The 23,031-nt window shown below is 41.9% G+C and overlaps 1 protein-coding gene across 5 annotated transcripts in view; it reads right to left on the bottom strand.

The window, feature by feature from the left end:
* Positions 1-867: 867 nt before the first annotated feature.
* LOC122541362 (signaling lymphocytic activation molecule-like) overlaps positions 868-23,031 on the bottom strand; it is a 58,278-nt gene continuing 36,114 nt past the window's right edge. The window contains exons 3-6 of one of the 5 annotated variants that reach the window (XM_087979431.1): positions 19,225-19,509; positions 10,600-10,731; positions 8,517-8,590; positions 868-1,434 (exon numbers count right to left, since the gene is read on the bottom strand). In XM_087979431.1, the coding sequence (XP_087835557.1) occupies positions 1,285-1,434; positions 8,517-8,590; positions 10,600-10,731; positions 19,225-19,509 (641 nt within the window). In that variant the 3' untranslated portion in view covers positions 868-1,284. Of the gene's footprint in view, positions 1,435-8,447; positions 9,658-10,595; positions 10,732-19,224; positions 19,510-23,031 lie in introns of those variants that run through there. The other 4 variants (XM_087979432.1, XM_087979433.1, XM_087979435.1 and 1 more) reach the window with 4 other exon arrangements.

Below are 23,031 nucleotides of genomic sequence, written 5' to 3'. Positions count from 1 at the left end.
TAGGATATTTTTAGAATACTGCCACTCTTCCTGCTAGAGGAAATAAACTTGAAAGGTTTCGTAAAAGATTACAAGGATATTGCCAGAATTTGAGGGTTTGAGCAATAGGGGAGGTTGAATAGGCTGGGGATGTTTTTCCTAGAGCCTCGGAAGCTGAGCAGTGACCTTATAGAGGTTTATAAAATGAGAGGAATGGATAGGCTGAATAGCCAAGGTCTTTTTCCCCGGGTAGGGGAGTCCAAAACTAGAGGGCTAGGTTTAAGGTGATAGGGGAAAGATTTGAAAGAGACCTAATGGGTAACTTTTTCACACAGACAGTAGTACGTTTGTCGAATGAGCTGCAAGAGGAAATGGTGGAGGCTAATACAATTACAGCATTTAAAAGGCATCTGTTGGGTGCATGAATAGGAAGGGTTTAGAAGGATTTGGGAAAAATGCTGACAATTGGGGTGGCACGGTGGCTTGGTGGTGAGCACTGCTACCTCACAGCGCCAGAGACCCAGGTTCGGTTCCAGCTTTGGGCGACTGTATGGAGTTTGCACATTATCCCCATGTCTGTGTTGGTTTCCTCCCACAGATTAGGTGAATTGGCCATGCTAAATTGTCCACAGTGATCTGGGATGTGTAGGTTAGGTGCATTAGTCAGAAGTAAATGTACAGTGGTAGGGGAATGGGTCTGGGTGGGTTACTCTTCAGAGGGTCGGCATGGACTTGTTTCGCCGAAGTGTCTGTTTCCACGCTGTAGGGGTTCTGTGTTCTATGCATTTGGACTAGATTAGTTCAGGATATCTGGTCAGCATGGACGAGTTGGACCAAAGGGTCTCTATGACCTCTTTCCATCTCTTTAAATGAATTCTGTCTCTTGGCTGTTTCACCAATCATTTAATTGTTTCCATGATCATCCTATATAACAGTGAAGCACTTTGGAAATTTTAGTCATGTTAAAGATACTATATAAATGTAAGTCGTCACTGTATCTGCACCATGCCAGTACCTGCATTCCTCATTTTCACACTCTTGTATCACCCAGTGTACTTTCTTTTCCTCATACTGATGGCTTTGTGAATGTCCAACATTTTGAGTTTCTGTTTCCTTCATTTCATTAAGTTCCAAGCATCGAGTCCGAAGTTCTTTCTTTGGCGCTTGATCTGCTTTCTCATAGAAGAGAACACACCCAAGTCAGCTGTAAGAACAAGAGCATGGCAAGCAGGAGACCACCGGAATTGTTAAGGCCATGTCAGGCTTACTGTTGTCTTCCATACATCGTTAGATGCCAATCAGACATTAGCACTTGCTTCTTCTTCCATCTCGGTCGCTATCAGTGGGTGTTGACATATTAGGATTGAATTTTATTTCATCGTATATTGTGGTAAGTTTAACTCCTCCACCTTGCTGCTTTTCGCTGGTATCCAATTGACATAAATGTCCCTGGGACTTGAAAGAAAATAATTTCAGTGGAATATGTTGTTTTGCATTAGAAATTGAATTTTGTTTATGAACAAAATACTTTCTATAAAATGAATCAACAAAATAAAAAGCATCTTTCAATCAGCTGCTGCATGCTATAGGAGAATTTGATAGTGTCAGGGTCATGAAGAAGGGCTTTGCATTTTGTGGTACTGCTGGAGACCTCAACTGTAGAGTAATATGAGTGAACATTCAACTGGAGAGTGATACACAGGGAGATTTAGATTGTACAGGCATTCACAGGGTAGAAAGGGGCCAGGTCTGGAATGTCAGAGTAATAGAGACAGAGCTCTGATTATCATTAGTTTTTGACAATGTGACATTTAATTTTCATAGAATCGTAGAATATGGAAAGAGGCCATACAGTCCATCAAGTCTGCACTGACCCTTAGAAGAACAGCCCATCAAACCCAGCTCCACTCCGCTATCCCCATAACCCTGCATTTACCATGGCTAATCCACCCAACCCACACATCTTTGGATGGCTATGGGATAACTTAGCAAGCCAATCAAACTTGCGCATCTTTGAAGTATGGAAGGAAACCGGAGCATGCAGACAAGAGGAGAACGTACAAACTCCACACAGACAGTCACCCAACACTGGACTTGAACCTGGGGCCCTGGCACTGTGAAACTATGGAAATTAACTAAATTGAGTGCAGTTCTGTAGTTAGTTAAAGTCCATTCATGGTAGTACTAAACGGAGTGCAAAACCAATCTATGTTAACTACTGCTAAACAAGTGATATGTTTTAATTTTGGAAATGCATCTTTTCTCTTTCCTGTCCACTGCACTATCAGTTACTACTTGATTACTCATTAGTAGTCAAAGACAGCACATTTGCTGTGAGCGTGCTGTTGAGTCTGTGGCCAAGGTGAAAGCCACACTGCTGCAGAATTTATTTGCAAACCAATTATGGGGAGTGTTTTGCATTCTCTGTATGATGCCTTCAATTTTTTATCTTCTTTTCTTGTCAGGTAAATGTATCCCTGTGGTTCCTCATTCAAGTAAAACCTGAATTTTCTGATACTACTGCAGTTAGGTTTGCATAATAACTGGAATTAGAACTTAGGACAGAGCAAATGACAGAAACAGAGAAGATGGCCAGCATTGCCACAGTAACAAAAGTATGAGAGAAATTGAGGAAAAATCATAATGACCAAGGAAACAGTAAGTGAGTGAAATATGAAAACAGCAAGTGAGAACTATACATTAAATGGAAAAGTCCTGGGGAATATTGACGTACAGAGAGATCGAGATGTTCAGGTCCATTGTTCCCTGAAGATGGCAACGCAGGTCAGTAGAGTGGTCAAGAAGGCATACGGCATGCTTTCCTTCATCGGATGGGGTATTGAGTAGAAGAGTTGTCAGGTTGTGTTACAGTTGTATAGGACTTTAGATCGGACACATTTGGAATACTGCATACAGTTCTGGTCGCCACATTACGAAAAGGATACGGATGCTTTGGACAAAGTGCAGAGGAGGTTCGCCCGGATGTTGCCTGGTACGGAGGATGCTTGCTATGAGGAGAAGTTGAGTAGATTAGGGTTACTTTCATTGGAAAGAAGGAGGTTGAGGTGTAGACAGAGTGGATAGCAAGAAACTTTTTCCCAGAGTGGAGGAATCAATTACTAGGGGTCATGAGTTCAAAGTGAGTGGGGAAAAGTTTAGGGGCGATATGCATTCGTCATGCAGAGGGTGGTGGGTGCCTGGAATGTGTTGCCAGCGGAGGTGGAAGTGGCGGAAACAATAGCGTCATTTAAGATGTATCAAGACAGAGGACAGGGAGCAGAGGGATACAGATCCTTAGAAAATAGGCAGCAGGTTTAGGTGGAGGATCTGGATGGGCACAAGCCTGAAGGGTCAAAGGGCCTGTTCCTGTGCTGTAATGTTCTTTGTTCTTAAGAATAACACATAAAATGAGTGAAGCAAGTAAGAAAGAAAGTAAAATAGAAAGAAATTGGCAGCATATAGGAGACATTACAGGTATTTTTAATGTATTATTCCAAGTGAAAACCCATAGAATCAGATAATAGAATGGTTTTGCACTCCGTTTAGTACTACCATGAATGGACTTTAACTAACCCCAGAACTGCACTCAATTTAGTTAATTTCCATGTAGATGGGGCCACAGTTTTAGAGGAACACAAAAGGATATTTTTATTTGCCTCAGTAGCCTAAAATTAAAGAACTGAGATAGTAACACTTTAGTTCACAATTGGATAGCGAATGGCTATGGGGATCTTATCTGAAATCTTGCACCCTTGAACAATGGTTAAGAGAATAGGTAAATGCAAGACCTATAACATTGTAGCTGTGACCTTTTTATGAGCAACAAAACAATATCCAAGTTGAAGGCGGAAATAGTCTTGAAAGGACAAATGGCCCACTCCTATTCTTGAATAATACAATGTGAGTACGTGGGCCGATCAAGCAGATCTTGAAAACAGTAATTAAATCTCTTGAATAAATCAAAGGACTTCAGATACTGGAAAGCTGAAACAAAAATTGAACTTGCTGGAGGAACTCAGCATCTGTGGAGAGATGTTGATATTTTGAGTTAACTCAAAACATTGACACTGTTTTCTTTCCACAGGTGTTGCCAAACCTGCTGAGTCCCTCCAGCAATTTCATTTTATGTACTAAATCTCTTGAGCTGGCTGTGGTCAAAGGCAAACCTTCATCAGGGAGTACTGTCAAAATGTTGATGCAACATTAAGGTATTGTCTGGAGAGAGACAAAGAAAAATGCTGGTAGAATCAGAGCTTGACAAATAAATGCACATAAGTAAGGCATTAATTATTTATTAAGTACTAATACAATGTAGTCTAATTCGAAGACAGAAGAGCAATGGAAGATGTCAATGAATCACTTTTCATGCAATGACAGCCTCATGAACAGCAGTAATAATACATTGAAGGAACACAATTTGGTCAGGGCTTATGAACAAACATTAGAATACAAGAGCAAGGAGGTTATATTATGTTAGCACACAGAAACAGCAGCAATGCAATATTAATAAATTGATGAGAGTAATAATAGAGGATAGTGATAACACAAACAAACATATTAATAGAACATCCCATATGGATCGAAAATAGCAATAATACAATCCTACTCGTAGAAGTAGTTAGATCGAGGCACAATAAATAAAGTTAGTGGTATGCTGGGTAGCATGTTAAATATAGTTCTCAGCAATTTTCAGATTCAGTGTAAGATTCTTCCCCAAAGCCTTTGGGTTCATTATGTCCAGATTCAATGAATAGCTTTCAGCCTCATGTTTCAATGGACAATGCCACCTGCAGGCCCATGCATTAGACAGACATTAGTGTTAACTCCCCCACTTCTTTAGAAGATGGAAGATGGGGTTACAATTCTTCCTGAGACACAATATATACTCTTTGTTCAGGCACGAAAAACAAGAATTGCAGTGCTGTGATATGATGTCATTGTTAGATCAGTAATAAAATGTAAATTTGGTATGGATCACGAGATGAATCTTCACTTCCAACTCAGACATGTCCTGATCAGATGGACAGAGCAGGGACAAATAGAATTCAACCCAGAGAGGTGTAAGGTAATGTTCTGGGATAACTAACAAGTCAAGGAATTACACTATAAACTGGAGCAGTTTAGTGTATATGTCTGCAGATCTCTGAATGCAGCAGAACAGATAGACAAGGTAGCTAAGATGAATGAAAGACTTACCTTGAGTTGCCAGAGTACAGAATGCAAGGGCAAGAAGGTTATACTGGAACTGTGTGAAGTTGCTGGTTTGGTCACACCTGGAGTACTGCATGCATCCCTGACTTTTACATTACAGTAAGGCTATGATTGCAATAGAGAGGGTGCAGAGGAGATTTACTAGGATGATGCCTGGGATGGAGAGTCTGGGCCATGAGGAAAGATTTAATAGACTGGGGTTGTTTTCCTTGGAGCAGAGAGTTTGAAAGGAAACCTCATAGATGAGTATAAATTATGAGAAGCAGGAGTATGTTGCATCGGAAAGCAGTTTTCTTTCCATTGATAGAGACATCAGTAACCAGAGACATCGATTTATGCCGAAAGGTAGAAGGCTAGGAGAGGAGATTAGGATAAATCTTTTTACTCAAAGGGTGCTGGGAGTCTTGAACTCACTGCCGGAAAGAGTAGTTGAGTCAGAAACTCTTGTAATGTTTACGCAGCAAACACTCTTGTTTTAGCTTTGAGGACAAAGAGCTGGAACATGCGATTAATGTCAGATATTTGTTGACCAACATGGATAAAGTGGGTCAAATAGCCATCGTTGGGTCATAAACGCCTGTGAATCTTGTGAGATATTTGTTCATGTCAGCTTTGCCCTTGAAAGTGAACTAAGATGCTTTGTCAGCGTTGTCGCCCTGCTGGTTCTGTTGTGTGTAAAACAAGCTTGTTTTGTATTGTCAATTCTTCTCAAGTATTATATTACAAGTTATTCACTTCTGCTTTCTCAGAAGGGAGGGGAAATAATTTGTAATTTATCCAGCAGCTCCAGGTACACATCAGAATTTGACTAAGAACACTGTTTTGCATATGAGTTTGTACAATGAGCTATCAAAATCCAATGTGGGGTAATGCAAAGCAAAGGTAACTGCCAAAGAATAATTCTCAGTCGATTACTTTATGGAGAGGATAGCTGCATTCACAGCAAGATTACCATGTGTAGACAGTTCTTCAATTGTCTTGTACTAGACCCACAGTCATTCTTCTTGAATGTTACAGCTGAGATCTACTGTCAAAGTTTGCATTATGTGTCAGGTGGAGAGCCCAGTATCCCTCTCTCTGGGCGAAGAGGCCCAGATTCAAGGCCTACCTATCCCAGAGATGTATCAGTGTCTGAGCAGGTTGATTAAAACAAACACCCCATAGGCATGGGGCTCTTGTGGTGCAGTGGTAGGAAGCCCCTACCTCGAGGCCTGGGTTCAATTCCTGCTTTCTCCAGAGCTGTGCCACAGTATATCTGCACAGGTTGTGGGCCACGAAGCTCTTGTGGCATAGTGGTAGTGCCGCTACTTCTTAACCAGGAGGCCTGGGTTCAAGTCCTATCTGATCTAGGGGTGCAAGACCTGATTTCAGGTCCCACCAGTTCCAGATGTGTGTTACAACATTGTTTGGAAAATACCTGTTGTGTCATAAGGCTGTAGAATGTTATTCAGATATCTGACCATTAATCTGTTTTGTTTTTTAATTACAGATCTTCTATGAGGGACACAGTGAAAACGTTACGCAGAGCACACAAGAGCAGAATATCGATCCCAATTAGCTGTCTGCTGTGACGTGGACACCACAGAGAATTTGAGAGAAACTGGGTGAAGCATATCCATCTGTGTTTGTGCCTGGGTTGCTGAATTCCTTAGTAGAGAAACTGGCCGAAAATGAAATAAGAGTTTGAAAAGGAAAAGGACAGGTGATCTGAGCTAGTTAGATACTTGTACTAACTTATACAGTCAACAAGAAACTCAGGTTAAGGACAAAAACCAGTAGTGACTGAAAGGAGCAGACATATCATCAGGAGACAATTAATAATGTCAAACTTGGGTTTTTATTCTTGTGAAGGTGTTCGGAGAAGTGAAGGCTGAGGGAAGAAAGGAGCACCGTAGTTTTCAGGCGCTGCAAAAGGATCAGCAAGAAAGAAAAGGGCTAGATTTTCTGACAGTCTGTCACCCCTTATTTCTGAAAGGAGAGCACATTTCTGATGAGAGAATTCAATCTGGGCTCCTTCAGAAGAGCACATCCATCCTTCCATTCTGACAGTTCTCTTATAGTGCAGCACTGCTGGGAGAGAGCAAACCACCTCCCCTTTTCACAGAAGTCTGTGGTTCAGGAACAGGATGTGGGTGGGTAGGGATGTGGAGGCAGAGCAGGGGAAGTTGGGGTGAGCAGAAGAAGGGGCCAAGGTGGACCTTGTCCAAAATAGGGGAAGAAGGGAATGTGTCCAAAGTAAGGATGGGCTGTGTCTGGTCTGGGGTGGGTGGAGAAGGTAACACAAGTCCCATGGGGCGGAGACAAATCAGGTCTGAACAAGGGAAAGGTGGTAGCAAATCTGAGAATGGGGTGTTTCAGGTCTTAGACAGAGAGAGAGGAATGTAGTCAGGTTCGGGTCTGGAAAATTGTAAATAGTCTGGGAAATGGTGCAGTTGAGAGCCAAACATGGTGTTAGTATTTAATTGTCTAACTTTTCTTGAGTAACTATTTATTTGGCTTCAGCAAATCCGAGTTTTCCAGTTTAAATTGATACTGTTAGAGGGCTCCAAGTGTAGAGGAATTACCCAGCGGAATCTTCAATTTCCTGGACAATTCCTTGAGAGTTTGCTATAATGGGAATCCCACAGGGTTCCCATGTACACCCCCTTTGTGTGATGGAGTAACAACTGTTGACACAACAGTAAATCCAGGCCAGAGTGACACTAAAGAGTCCAGTTCTTTGCAGTTTACAAGGATAAACAGATTAAAGTTTGGAATGCAACTCATCGCATCAATAAAACAAAGAGAGAATGGAAAAGTTGGAAGTTACACATTGGTGATCAAATACATGTTGGTATGAAATGTAAGATGAGCATTTGAGAACTCCCGGCCTACACCCAGGTCCTGTGATAACCGGGTACAACAGGACCTAACATCTGGGGCTCCGGGGGCTGTTGTTCTCAAGTCAGGTGCAGGTCTGCTGTGCTCAGAAATGGTGCCGGGAACTCAGACCAAGAGAGGTACCTGTGCCTGTGACTTCTATTGCTGCCCTAGCCTACACTCCCATCACCCTTCAAGATGGAAGGAAGAGAATTAAAAAAGCAATGTGTTACTATTAGAAGCCACGGCCTCCACTCCCTCGCCTAGCCTGAGGGGCTTTGGAGTAGTTGTATGATGCACTGTAACTAATGTGGAACATCCATAACTAAGTGTTTCTATGACTGTATTTGAAATTAATAAGTTACCTGCAGTTTTAAGTAATGTTGCTTTTCCCCATTAAAACAGCCAGAGAAAGCTGTAGAGAATGAGAGCAATAAACCCAACACAGCTTTGCTGCTTATACTAACCTGGTCCCTGGCATTGCTTGATCTCCTGATTTCAGCATACAGTGCTGGTTCACTTGCCGCCTCATTGTTACGAGCTTTAAATAAAAATAATTGCTGTTGGAATTATGTCTGGCATGTCTATTTGTAAAATAAAAATTTAATTTCCCTCAAATTTTGTACTGTCTTTCCTTTGCTAAATTCAGCCTTTGTTCAGAAGTTCAGCAAGTGAGTCTTTATTGAGTAAAAGGCATGGCAGGAGTATTTTTTTAGCAATGAAACTAACGTATAATCTTGGCCTAATGTGCTTTTGTTGTCAGTGAAAATATATACAAATGTTGATATGCCACCTCAAGATCCCAAGTAATACTAGCATGTAGACCCAATTATTCACTGTCGTCAGGTGAATAGCGCCCAGTTATATTTGTTTAGTGAAATGCGTCTATATGATTGACTTGTTAAGAGAGTCCTCATGTAAACAAAACACTTTTTTGAGAGATTTTAAAATCCTCCATTAATTAAAATAAAACAACACTTGGACAGAATGAATACATTTTTGAAATGATAATTCTAGCGATAAGCAAAAATTTCCATAATCCAAAAAGGGCCATAGTCTGAACTCTAATTACAAAGAGAAGACTGGCAGTGAATTTAAACTGAGGGTCACCATTGCCTCAGTTAAGGCTTGAAAATGTAGGGCTTTCAGGGTGACCTCAGCCTCATATGATATCAGTCTACATTAAAGATCAACCAGTCAGCCAGCCAGCTGAGCTAACCAGTCCCCTAATAGCTCTAATAATGATACTTGGCTGCCCCAGGTTGGGAGGAAGAGCATGCTGAAGTCATTGATTTTCTGGGAGGAATATTGATTGGCCTCTTCACACATTGCATCTCCACTAGTTCCAAAGAAGACAAACACAGATTTAGAGTTTTCTATGATTGGCAGTTAATACAAACAAATTTCACAAACACAGTGGTATGCAACATTAGAGAAAAAGAGTTAATAGAGTATTTTGAAGAGAAACTTAGACAAAGCATCAGTATTGCAGGCCAGCACCAAAGTACAAATGAATAGGAGAGAAGATGCAATATATTGGAAAACAATTTTTTTCTTGTCTCAATGTCGGCATTGTAGCGGGAGAAATCTGAAGGAGTTATTCAAGTCCTAGAAAAGAATGAGTTCAGATTTGGTGACAATGTGCTTAACTTTCAGTTAGTAAAATTTCATGTTAATTACAGTAGTGAAATAGAACATATCTGTCAAACCATTTGTATCAGTGTTCATCCTCTCGTGGAAGGTAATTCTTTCTTTTCTGAGGGTTATTGGTATGTAGAATTTGTCAGCCCAGAAAGCAGGACAGTCCATGTCATTGAGTTAATTAAAGACTAAGTTAGACAGATTGTTGACTGACAAGAAAGTCAAAGATTATAGGAACAAGCAGGAATGTAAAGCTGAGGCCACAATCAAACCAACCATGATCTTACCAAATGCTGGACAGGCTTGACGGACTGAATAGCCTACTGCAGTTTCAAACTTCTGTGTTTGATCTGTTGCTATATCTCTTTGCTCTTATGTTTTTTCCTAATTTAATCATCTTTCTACCCAATTCTTAAAGCTGACTTGAGTGTTCAGTTTCTGTGCTGTCAATGAATCACCAGTGTTCTACCGTTACATGCAGTCACATGGAGTTAGGTGCTTACCCTGATGTCATTCACCTCCATGGTCTTTGCTTCATTCACTTAATCATTTCAAATGTTGCAATAGCAGAACTTATACTAAATGACTGCAGCAGGATGGGCCAGTAGATGTGGCAAACAAGTAGCAGTTGGAATTTAATAGATAATTATGGAAGGTAATGCATTTTGGCAGAAGAGATAGGGAGAGTTAAATTGATGGTCATTTGCTTTAATATTATGTCAAACTATCAAAGAAAGGATGAACTGCCACATGTGTCAGACTTTGACATTTCCCTGAAACTGAAGCCAGAAATCCAATTTTCAAGGAATACAATGACCCAGCATGACATAATTCTTTGCCTCAGTTTGCAATCATTAATCCTTGGAATTAAACTGTGACCTAAGAAGATGAACAATCAAGAGTACCTGCCTTCACTGAGTTTGAAATGTTTCTTCTTCTTCCGCACACAGAACATTATAAGCAGGCCACAGGTGAATATGGTAATGGCAGCAATTATTAGGCCAGTGTGGAGTTGTTTTTTGTTTTCTTCTTGCTTCTTGCCTGAAAAGATTATAATATTTTCACTATGACACTATATTTATGAAAACTCATCATGATGTTCAATAAATGTACTTTCAACAATAAAATATGAAGAATTTTTAGAAAGGGAAAGTTTTTGAAGAGAATGAAAATCTGTGAATATTACACCTCAAAGGAATACTAACCCACGAATTTGAAAATCCAGAATTATTAAAGCAGGGTGAAAATTTTAAGTTATTGGAAATCTGAAACATAACATAATGGAAATACTAAACAGTTCAGACAGGATCCTTAGTGAATGAAGACTGGATTTTGGAAGAAGTGGGAGAATATACTGCTTTCTTGCCCTCCACACCAGCTAAAATTTTGGCTACGAATTGACCAAAGGGAAAAAGTAATGCCCTGCAGCGATAACATGCTGTGGAATGGCACCAACGAGGTTGAGTCTGAATTCAGTGGCTCAAAGGGAGGAATCCGGTTCTGGAGAGCTGTTGGCCAGTCCAATTGGTTGGAACCTGTGGCAGACCTAGCAGTGCCAGAACTGAGCAGTGACCGTTAGACAAAGGAACAGAAGGAGGCCATTCAGCCCATCAAGTTTGCTCCACAATTCAAATGAGATCAGGGCTGATGCACTATGATTCTCACTCAACAAAATGCTAACTTAAAATGGGAAATTCTATCTATTTTTTTTTTCTTTTCACAGAATCCCTACAGTGTAAAAGTACTCTATTGGACCCATTAAGTACGCACCATCTTTCCAAAGACCTTCCTACCGAAACCCACACCCCTTCCTCTGCATTTCCCATGGTTAACCCACCTAGTCTGCAAATTCCTGGACACTATGTGCAATTTAGCCTTGCTAATCCACCCATCCTGCACATTTTTAGTTGTGGGAGGAAATGGGAGCATCCGTAGGAAACCCACACAGACACAGACATTCGCCCGAGGATGGAATCAGTGCTTTCTTCAGTGCATTGTGGAAGCTGTAGATTAGTGTTGAGCTGTAGCAAAACCTTTAAGGTTAACACAATCTGAACATGTGCATGAGAGGTGTCCAAAACATCATGCTGGTGAATGACCGCTGTTTGGCAGCAGTCACAATTGTTCCATTTTGTGTCAGTCCACTGTTCCAGGGATCTCAACTAAACTGTTCCAAGAATCTCTCAACCACCACTTTGCAGGAAAAAAGCTTATTCAACAACAAGGATGAAACCTCAATGATAACTCACATTCTTAACCTTACCACTTGTGGCCAACACTCTCATAATGAGAACCTTGTGTTGAGACAGCTAGTCACTGGAAGTGCTAAAGTAACTATTCTGCTGTCTGGATCACCTCAGTGAAATGACAGAATGCTGACATCACTAAAAGTAACCATTTTGCTTACTGAAGCAAAAATATCAAGACATGGACAAGATCCAAGTTCGAGCTGAAACGTGATGAGTAACATTCATGCCACACAGGGTTGGAGGATTTGAGCTATAGTGAGAGATTGAGTAGGCTAGGGCTGTTTTCACTGGAGCATCGGAGGCTGAGGGGTGACCTTATAGAGGTTTATAAAATCATGATGGGCACGGATAGGATAAATAGACAATATCTCTTCGCTGGGGTGGGGGAGTCCAGAACTAGAGGGCATAGGTTTAGGCTGAGAGGGGAAAGATACAAAAGGGACCTAAGGGACAACTTTTTCACGCAGAGGATGGTACATACGTGGAATGAGCTGTCAGAGGAAGTGGTGGAGGCTAGTGCCATTGCAACATTTAAGAGGCATCTGGATGGGTATATGATTAGGAAGGGTTTGGAGGGTGCTGGCTGGTGGGACTAGATTGGGTTGGGATATCTGGTTGGCATGGACGAGTTGGACCGAAGGATCTGTTTCCGTGCTGTACATCTCTATGACTCTATGTGCTTAGCATCAACAACTTCCAACAAGAAAGAATCTAACATTCAATGTAATTGCAATTGTTGAATCCTATACAATCCACATTCTAGGGGTTACCATTGAGCAGAAACTGAACTGGACCTGTCATAGAAGTACTGTGGCTACAAGAGCAGATGAGAGACTAGGAATCAGGCAGCAAGTGACTCCAGACCTGCAACAATATGTAATAATTTCTCCTGGTTGTACACAGCCTTGTGACATCCAGAATTCAGCAATGATTTGCAAATTGTGAGATGTTAGTGATGCTGGTTTCACCACCCTGGAAGACTGTGTTGCCAAAAATATTCTGGGCTTCATCAGGCACTAACATCCTCACTGTAGCTGTAGGTATTGTCAAAGGAAGTGGTGCAATGTTGTGACCACCTACTTGGAATGTGCTGCTGCCTAACACACTGCCAGTAGTGGCAGTTCAGTGAGGAGAAATATTTCCCAAAGATCCCGAGTGGATCAGGCCTTCTACTACGAGTCTTTACAATCAAAATAGCTTCAATTCCTTGCTACCTAGGCTCTATCTCTGGTTCTTAATCGCCCTTTGGATAAAGTAGGGATGCACAATAAATTCAGGCCTGCCCAGTGACAGCCACATCTCATGAGTAAACCGGGGAAACAAAATCTACAGAATGCACTGCAGAAATTCACTGAGACTCTTCAGACAGCACTTTTCACACCCACGGATACTACCAACAAAAAAGACAAAGGTAGCAGATATATGGAAACACCACATATGAAATAACTCCACAGGGGCCGGTATCCCATCACCATGTGACCTTTTATTTATATATAGAGAACTCTTGCCTCTAGTACAGGCTCATTCAGAGTCAGCTTTCAAAGTGCCAGAACCTCTGATGCTCTTGTGTATATCTGTCTGCCAGGGCTTCCAGATTGGGGCTGTTAACCTGGTCCAATCAGGAAACTCGTGTTGGCTGACCTCATTACAATCAGTATAACCAACTCCTGCAAGTTTCCCTCCATGTCGCACATCATCCTGACTTGGAAAGATAATACAGTTCCTAAATAGTCACTGGGTGAAAATCCTGGAACTCCCTATCTTGCAGCACATTGGATGTACCTCCACCACACAGACTGCAAGGAAGCAGCGTACCAGTACCTTCTCAAGGGAAACCAGAGATGAGAGTAACTGCTGCCCCAATCAGCCAAGCCCACATCTTTCTGAAATAAAGAGCCTGTGCCAGTTGTCTGCAACAGCAACTGAGCAGGGAAACAGATTGTGAGGAATAAAAAGCCTCAAATCAGAGCAGGACTTAAACACTTAATGGTAAGGTTCTGGGAGTATTGCTGAACAAAGAGACCTTGAAGTGCAGCTTCACAGTTCCTTAAAAGTAGAGTCGCAGGTAGATTGGATAGTGAAGAAGGCATTTGGTATGCTTTCCTTTATTGGTCAGAGCATTGAGTATAGGAGTTGGGAGGTCATGTTGTGGCAGGTCAGGATATTGGTAGGCCACTTTTGGAATATTGCAAGCAATTCTGGTCTCCTTCCTCTCAGAAGGATGTTATGAAACTTGAAAGGGTTCAGAAAAGATTTACAAGGATGTTGCCAGGATTGGAGGTTTTGAGTTATAGGGAGAGACTGAATAGGCTGTGGTTGTTTTCCCTGGAGCATCAGAGGCTGGGGGGTGACTTTATAGAGGTTTATAAAATCATGAGGGGCATGGACGATAAAGAGACAAGGTCTTTTCCCTGGGATGAGGAGTCCAGAACTAGAGGGCATGGATTTCGAATGAGAGAGGAAAAATATAAAAGGGATCTCAGGGGCAACTCTTTCGCACAGAAGGTGGTGCGTGCATGGACTGACCTGCCAGAGGAAGTGGTGGAGGCTGGTAGAATTATAGCATTTAAAAGGCATCTGGATGGGGACATGAATAAGAAGGTTCAGAGGGATATGGGCCAAGTGCTGGCAAATGGGACTAGATTAAGTTAGAATATCTGGTCAGTATGGATGAGTTGAACTGAAGGGTCTGTTTCCATGTTGTACATCTCTATGACTCTAATGTATCTGGAAGTCCTGCCTCTGTTTCAGGCATCAATCACTATCAATAATACAATAAAGAAAGTGAACTTGTGCATCCTTCCGAAGGGTCTGTTTCCATGCTGTACATCTCTATGACTCTATGATTCTAATGATGTCTTTTAACAAGTCTACAGTTTACCAGTTTAGAGCATTCTGAATATTTTGCCTATGTCTTGAACTGGGTGCGTGTGGCCTGCAGCATTGATGGATGTATCATGTATTGGAGACTCATAAGTAATTATTCATACATTTCCCATTCATTTGACATTTATCCCATGCAATTCAGCTGGGTTGAATTGCTCAGAGCGATTTACAGACTTCCATTGGAGGTTAATGCTTTTCTAAGTTTCTGTTCAAGTGAAATTTATTTGGACACATTTTAGAGTTTTTTTTAATAGCTTTAGCATTGGGTATTTAACTTTAGTTCATTGAGTGGAAACTGGTTATGTTGGTAAGGGGGATAGGAGCTTTACACTGACCTATCTTTCTATGAATAAGCTGCTGATACCATTGAAGAACCTGGTTAGTGTTTCTGGGAAGAGGAGGCAGATCTTTTAACCTGACTACTATCACATCAGCCCACCTCCACCTCTGATTCCTGTGTCTAGATGCATGAACATCCTACCTGATGATACACACAAAGTAGAGTTAGAATTGCAGTGCTGAAAGTAACTTTTTGAAGTTAATTTGTTGGATGTAGGCATTTCCAGCTGGCCAGCATTTCTAACCCATCCCAAGATATCCTTGAGAAGATGGTGGTTAGCTATCTTCGTGAACAGCTACAGTCCACCTGCTGTGAGTTGACCCACAATGGCATTAGGGAGGGCATTCCAGGATTTTGACCCAGTGACAGTGAAGGAATGGTGATATATTTCCAAGTTAGAATGGTGAGTGTCTTAGATGGGAACTTGCAGGTGGTGGTGTTCCCACATATTTGCTGCTCTCGTCCTTCTAGGTGGAAGTAGTTGTGGGATTGGAAGATAATGTCCAAGGATGGTGAGTTTCTGCTGTGCATCTTGTGGATTGTATACATTGTTGCTACTATGGATGGCAAAGGGAGTAGGTGCTTGTGGATGTAGTGCCAATCAACAGGTTGTTTTATCCTGTATGGTTTCAAGCTTCTTGAGTGTTGTTGGACCTGTACCCACCCAGACAAGTGGGGAATATTTCATCACACTCCTGACTTGTGCCTTGGAGATGGTGGACAGGCTTTGGGGAGTCAGGAGATGAGTTACTTGCCATCTAGGAGTATTCCTAGCCTTAGACTTCCTCTTGTAGCGACTGTGTTTACACAGCAAGTCCAGTTGAGTTTCTGGTCAATGGTAATCCCCAGGATGCTGACAGCGGAGGATTCAGTGATAGTAACACCATTGACTGTAAAGGTGCAGTGGTTAGATTGTCTCTTATTGGTGATGGTCACAGCCTAGCATTTGTGTGGCCCAAATATTAATTGCCACTTGTCAGCTCCAGCCTGGATATTGTCCAGATCATGTTGCATTTGAACATGCACTGCTTCAGTATCTGCAGAGTTGCAAATGGTACTGAACATTGTACAATCATCAGGGAACATTCCCACTTGGGATATTATGATGGAGCGAAGGTCATTGATGAAGCAGCTGAAGATGGTTAGGCCCAAGACACTACCATGAGGAATGCCTGCAGATATGTCCTGGAGCGGAGATGACCAATTTCCAACAACCACAACCATCTTCTTGTGTACCTGATACAACTCCAACTAACAGAGAATTTGCCCTCTGATACCCATTGATTCCAGTTTTGTTTGGGCTCCTTGATGCCACATTTGGTCAAATGCTGCCTTGATGTTAAGGGCTGTTACTCTCATCTCGCCTCTTTTCTCCATGTTTGAACCAAGGCCATAATTGGGTCAGGAGCTGAGTGGTCCTGGCAAAATCCAAACTGGGCATAACTGAGCAGATTATTGTTGAGCAGTGCTGCTTGATAACACTGTTGATGACATCTCCATTACTTTATTGATGATGGAGAGTAAACTAATAGGCCAGTAATTGACCACGTTGGATTTGTCCTGCTTTTTATGTACAAGACATAACTGGGCATTTTCCACATTGTTGGGTAGATGCCAGTGGTGTAACTGTATTGGAAAATTTAGCTAGGGGGGGTAGCAAGTTCTGGAGCACAAGTCTACAGTACTATTGCCTGAATGAAGGAAGGGGCAATAACTTTTGCAGTGTCAAAAAGTGTGGCGCTGGAAAAGCACAGCAGGAAAGGCAGCATCCAAGGAGCAGGAGAGTCAATGTTTCCTGATGAAGGGCTTGTGTCCAAAACATCTACTCTCCTGATCCTCGGAATGCTGTCTGACCTGCTGTGCTTTTCTAGTGCCACACTTCCGAACTCTGACTCTCCACATCTGCAGTCCTCACTTTCTCTTGTAAGTGTCCTGTGTCTCCAACAGTTTCTTAATATCACATGGAGTGAATCAAATTGGCTGAAGATTGCCATCTGTATTGCTGACCGCTGGGGGAGGCTGGGGTAGGTCATGCATTTGGACTTCTGGCTGATTGCTGCGAATCTGTCAGTAACCCATTTCGAATGGGAAAAATGTAGCCTGGTTTATTCTATTCCTGTATGCTTTTGGAATTGCACACTAGGTTTTATACGAAGCCCTCTAGTATTGCTGGAGAGTTATCATTATAGCACCCTCCCACCATCCTGACTTCTTTCATATCTGAGTAATTCAACTGTAATCCAGATGGCACAGTCTTTAATAAAGCCATTGTAATGACTGTGTAATTATAATATCATGCATTTTATGAAGAAGGCTAATTTGACATTTTAAATAATAGATACAGTGTATAATATCACTGCCAGGAGATGTACGATGGTCTGTGTTCAGGCACTGCAAGCCAAAAGCAGACAGACTGGTCTGTTGTCTCAATGACAACTGCAAAGGGAAGCATTTAGAATTAGATTACAGACCCTCCCCCCACCCCCCCGCCGCCGCCCCTTTTATATGGCACAAAGGATTAGCAAAGATGTGAGTATTCAAGGCTTTTGAGGCAAACAAGCAGCAAATTAGAATAAACCCCACTGGGAATTCCTGCATGACTGACTGAATTACAGGCTTGTGAGGGGGACATCTGGCCCCTGGTAACTGCCCTGAAAAAAGCACTGACTTTGTTTGGTGAAACAGTAACTCAAAGGTTAACATGGTATTCATTTTAACTTTCATCTGTATAAATCCATCAGACACTTGAAAAATCAGAACTCCCAGGTCCGGCCTGCATGTGACTGCCATGAGATTGACTCTTGACTACCCTCTGAAGTGGACTGCTCCTCGGATGCTGCCTGAACTGCTGTGCTCTTTCAGCACCACTAATCCAGAATCTAGTTTCCAGCATCTGCAGTCATTGTTTTTACCAAGTAGATCAATTGCAAGGACAGTTAGAGTTGGGCAGCAAATAGAGTCAGTGTTGTACAATAAGAAACAAGACCCTTCGGCCCAACTCATTCCATGCCGACCAGATATCCTAATCCAATCTAATCCCATTTGCCAGCATTTAGCCCATATTCCTTCCTATTCATATGCTCATCCAGATGCCTTTTCAATGCTGTAACTGTACCCAGCTTTACATGACATCTGACAGCTCATTCCATACACCCACCATGTTCTGCATGAAAAGGTTGACCCTTAGGTCCCTTTTAAATCTTTCTCCTCTCACCTTAACCCATGCCCTCCAGTTTTGGATATCCTTACCCTGTGAAAAGACTTTGGCTATTCATCCTATCCATGCCCCTCATGATTTGATAAACCTCTATAAAGTCACCCTTCAGCCTTCTACACTCTAAGGGAAAAAAAGCGCCAGCCTATTCAGCCTCTCCCGACAGGTCAAGCCCTCCATTTCTGGCAGCATCCTTTTGCCAGCATTGCCCGCTTCCCATTAAAAAAATGAAGAGGAAGAAAACACAGAACTACTGAGGAACAAGAAACGTCTCTCCCTCAAAGCCTCCATTTACACAGGCAACCTCCAAATATTAGCCACAGAAGTCATGGCAGCTGCTGAATTCTAACATCAAGATTTTCAATTCCTTCAACTCTTGCAAAGACAAATCCATACAATAAAAGCCTGCAACAATAGTAGACTTTTACTTTTATGCAGACATTTTATCTATACTTAGGTTAAAGACTTGTATCTGTATTTTATAATAATTTTATTTTTATTTAATAACGTTCAACAATAATCATGTAATAAACCAACACAGTATCTGGTTTGAAGTTAAAACTTTGTTACTGACCATTTTTAAAACTCAGAACATTCAAAAAGCCGAAAAGGGAGTATACATGCCAGATAAGTTCCAATTCACTTTATGCATGCATAATCTGGGTTACCAGGTTTGATTAGCGCAAAATGGAAAGAGGTGATAAACTATCTGCTGAAGGTTTATGCTTGGCTTCTGCCAATGCTTCTATGCAAGAAACTGAGACATGATAATAAACTGAACTGTTAGTCAGCCACTGAACTATACACCAGCAAGTGTCCTTAAAGATTAAATAAATAGCACAAACCTTGCTCGCAGTGTGGTTCGAGTATGATCATGTCCGTATCCTCACTAACTGGATTCCTCACTGTGCAGTTATAAGCTTTACTGGTAGAGTTTGAGGAAGCAAACATTTTCAACCTTCTGCTTTCATCGGTCACATTGTGGAATTCATCACCTATAACCTCTTCTCCTCCTGTCCACCAACTGTAGGTCACATTGCTGCCTCTTTTCACTGAACAGCTCAGGTTAATATGACAGATCCCACCATGAGTCACACTGGTGACCTGTATCAATGGCTTTGATACAGGCTCTGTTAAGAAAAAAATGTAAAATTAGCAATTGTAGAATCACAAGATATAACCAGTTAGTGCAGCATTTTGGAGACTGTTAATTCCCAGTTACCATAGTGCAATAGATTGATCATCTTAACAGGATCAGTAAAGAACTTCCTTTGGACTTCCTTATCAAAGATGATCTAAGTTTCTTCTGCCTTTCAGTAAGAATACAGGACAGGCTCAACAGATTGGCTAAAGCCAATGCAAAATTCCGCAGATGCTAGAAATCTGAAACAAACACAGAATTGTGGAGAAACTCAGCAGGTCTGGTAATATCTGTGGAAAGAGGAACAGTTAATGTTTCAGATCCAGTATGATTCTTCTTCAGAAAGTTCTGAAGAAGAAATGCACCACGCTGAAAGTGTTAACGCATTTCTCTCTCAACACATGCTGCCAAACTTGTTGAGGTTCTCAAAGCACTTTCTATATTAATTTGAATAGATTAGCTGCGTTTGTTTTACTCCATGTCATTCAGTGTGAAATACCACTTGTAAAAGTAAGTATCAGAAGCTGGATCTCTCTGAATCCTTCAACAGCGTCACAGTTTGGGTGTTGGAAGGAGGCATTTTAGAGGTGGAAGAATCCACAGATTTTAACAAAAACTGAGTAATTCTAATCATAAGACCATAAGACCATAAGACATAGGAGTGGAAGTAAGGCCATTCGGCCCATCGAGTCCACTCCGCCATTCAATCATGGCTGATGCGCATTTCAGCTCCACTTACCAGCGTTCTCCCCGTAGCCCTTAATTCCTCTAGACAACAAGAATCTATCAATCTCGGCCTTGAAGACATTTAGCGTCCCGGCTTCCACTGCACTCCATGGCAATGAATTCCACAGGCCCACCACTCTCTGGCTGAAGAAATGTCTCCGCATTTCTGTTCTGAAATGACCCCCTCTAATTCTAAGGCTGTGTCCACGGGTCCTAGTCTCCTCGTTTAACTGAAACAATTTCCTAGCATCCACCTTTTCCAAGCCATGTATTATTTTGTACGTCTCTATTAAGTCTCCCCTTAATCTTCTAAACTCCAACGAATACAATCCCAGTATCCTCAGCCGTTCCTCATATGTTAGACCTGTCATTCCAGGGATCATCCGTGTGAATCTCCGCTGGACACGTTCCAGTGCCAGTATGTCCTTCCTGAGGTGTGGGGACCAAAACTGGACACAGTACTCCAAATGGGGCCTAACCAGAGCTTTATAAAGTCTTAGTAGTACATCTCTGCTTTTATATTCCAACCCTCTTGAGATAAGAGACAACATTGCATTCGCTTTCTTAATCACGGACTCAACCTGCATGTTTACCTGCATAATCACCTTTCTATTTTGGATGGGTTCGCTGAAGCCTGTTATCTGTGATACAGGAGATCTCAGGGATGAGCATTAAATGCTGATCTTTCCAGCAAAGGTTGCATCCACAAAACAGTAAAATGAACTGGTTCACAACCCTAAACATGCAGCCAAGAAACACCTGGAAAGAATCTTCACCAACCAATTTGCTGTTTTCCAAGATGAGCCATCATATTTTCCTGAAAGATGAGTAATAAATGCCCATCCAGAATCCCTGCAGCGTGGAAGCAGTTCATTTGGACTGTTGAGTCCACACTGAACCACCGAATAGGAGCCCACCCAGATCAAACCCCTATCCTATCCCTGTAACTCTGCATTTCCCATGACTCATCCATCTAACCTGCATATCATTGGCCTGCAGGAGGAAACCGGAGCACCCGGAGGAAACCCATGCAGACACGGTGACCTTTTGCAGACTTCACACAGACAGTTGCCAGAGGCTGGAATCGAACTCAGGTCCAAAATTATACCAAAATTCAACAGGAGCTGGGGAACATAGATTGGGAGCAGCTGTTTGAAGATAAATCCACATTCGATATGTGAGTGGCTTTTGAAGAGAGGTTGATTAGAGTTCAGGAGAGATAAGTTCTTGTGAAACTGAGAGATCGAAATGGCAAGGTTAGGGAACCATGGATGGCAGGTGAAATTGTGAGACTAGCTAAGAAGAAAAAGGATGCATATATAAAGTCTAAGCTACTGAAGACAGACAAAGCTTTGGAAGAATACCGGAATGTAGGACCAATCTGAAACAAGGAATTAAGAGGGCTAAAAGGGGTCATGACATATCTTAAGCAAACAGGGTTAAGGAAAATCCCAAAGCCTCTTTTTCATATACAAGGAGCAAAAGGGTTACAAAAGAAAGGGTTGGCCCACTCAAGGACAAAGGAGGAAAGTTATGCGTGGAGTCAGAGAAAGTGGGTGAGATTCTCAATGAGAACTTTGCATCAGTATTCATGATGGATGTTGAGGTTAGGCATAGATCTTTGAGTGCTCTAGGTCAAGTCGGCATATGAAGGGAGAAAGTTTTGGGTATTCTAAAAGGCATTAAGGTAGACAAGTCCACAGGTCCAGATGGGATCAACCCATCTACTGAGGAAAGTGAGACAGGAAATAGCTGGGGCTTTTAACAGATATCTTCGCAGCATCCTTGAACAGGGATGAGATCCCGGAGGACTGGAGAATTGCTAATGTTGTCCTTTTGTTTAGGGACCCCTTGCAGGGATACCCCAGGTAACTATGGACTGGTAAGCCTGACATCAGTGGGTTGGGAAGCTGCTGGAGAAGGTACTGAGGGATAGGATCTATTCCCATTTAGAAGAAAATGGGCTTATCAGTAATGGGCAGCATGGTTTTGTGCCGGGAAGGTCATGTCTTACAAACATAATAGAATTCTTCGAGGAGGTGACAAAATTGATTAATGGGGGAAGGGCTTTAGATGTATTATACATGGACTTTAGTAAGGTGTTTGATAACGTTCTCCATGGTAGGTTGATGGAGAAGGTGAACTAGCATGGGGTCCAGGGTATAAGAGCTATATTGATAGAGAAATGGCTGGGCAACAGGAGACAGAGAGTAGTAGTGGAAGTGAGTTTCTCAAAATGGAGACCTGAGACCAGTGGTGTTCCACAGGGATCCGTGCTGGGACCACTGTTGTTTGTGATATATATAAATGATTTTGAGGAAAGTATCAGTTGCCTGATTAGCAAGTTTGCTGATGACACCAAGTTTGGTGGAGTAGCAGACATCGAAGGGGACTGTCAGAGAATACAGCAGAATGTAGGTAGAAAGGAGAGATGGTCAGAGAAATGGCAGATAGATTTCAATCCAGGCAAATGCAAGATGATGCATTTTTGAAGATCAAATTCAAGAGCGAACTACAGAGTTAATGGAAAATCCTTGGGAAAATTGACATATAGAGAGATCTGAGTATTCAGATCTATTGATTTCTGAAGGTGGCAACGCAAGTCAGTAAAGTGGTTAAGAAGGCATACAGCATGCTTTCCGTCATTGGACACAGTATTGAGTACAAGAGTTAGCAAGTAATGTTACAGTTCTGTAGGACTTTGGTTTGGCCACATTTGGAATATTGTGTAAAAACCTGATTTCCACTTCACCAAAAAGATGTGAATGCTTTGGAGAGGGTGCAG

Source organism: Chiloscyllium plagiosum, unplaced genomic scaffold (assembly GCF_037043375.1).
Source record: "Chiloscyllium plagiosum isolate Xiang-an unplaced genomic scaffold, Cpla_swu_hap1 HiC_scaffold_35, whole genome shotgun sequence".
Lineage (NCBI taxonomy): Eukaryota > Metazoa > Chordata > Chondrichthyes > Orectolobiformes > Hemiscylliidae > Chiloscyllium > Chiloscyllium plagiosum.
This window is presented reverse-complemented; position numbering and strand designations above follow the sequence as displayed.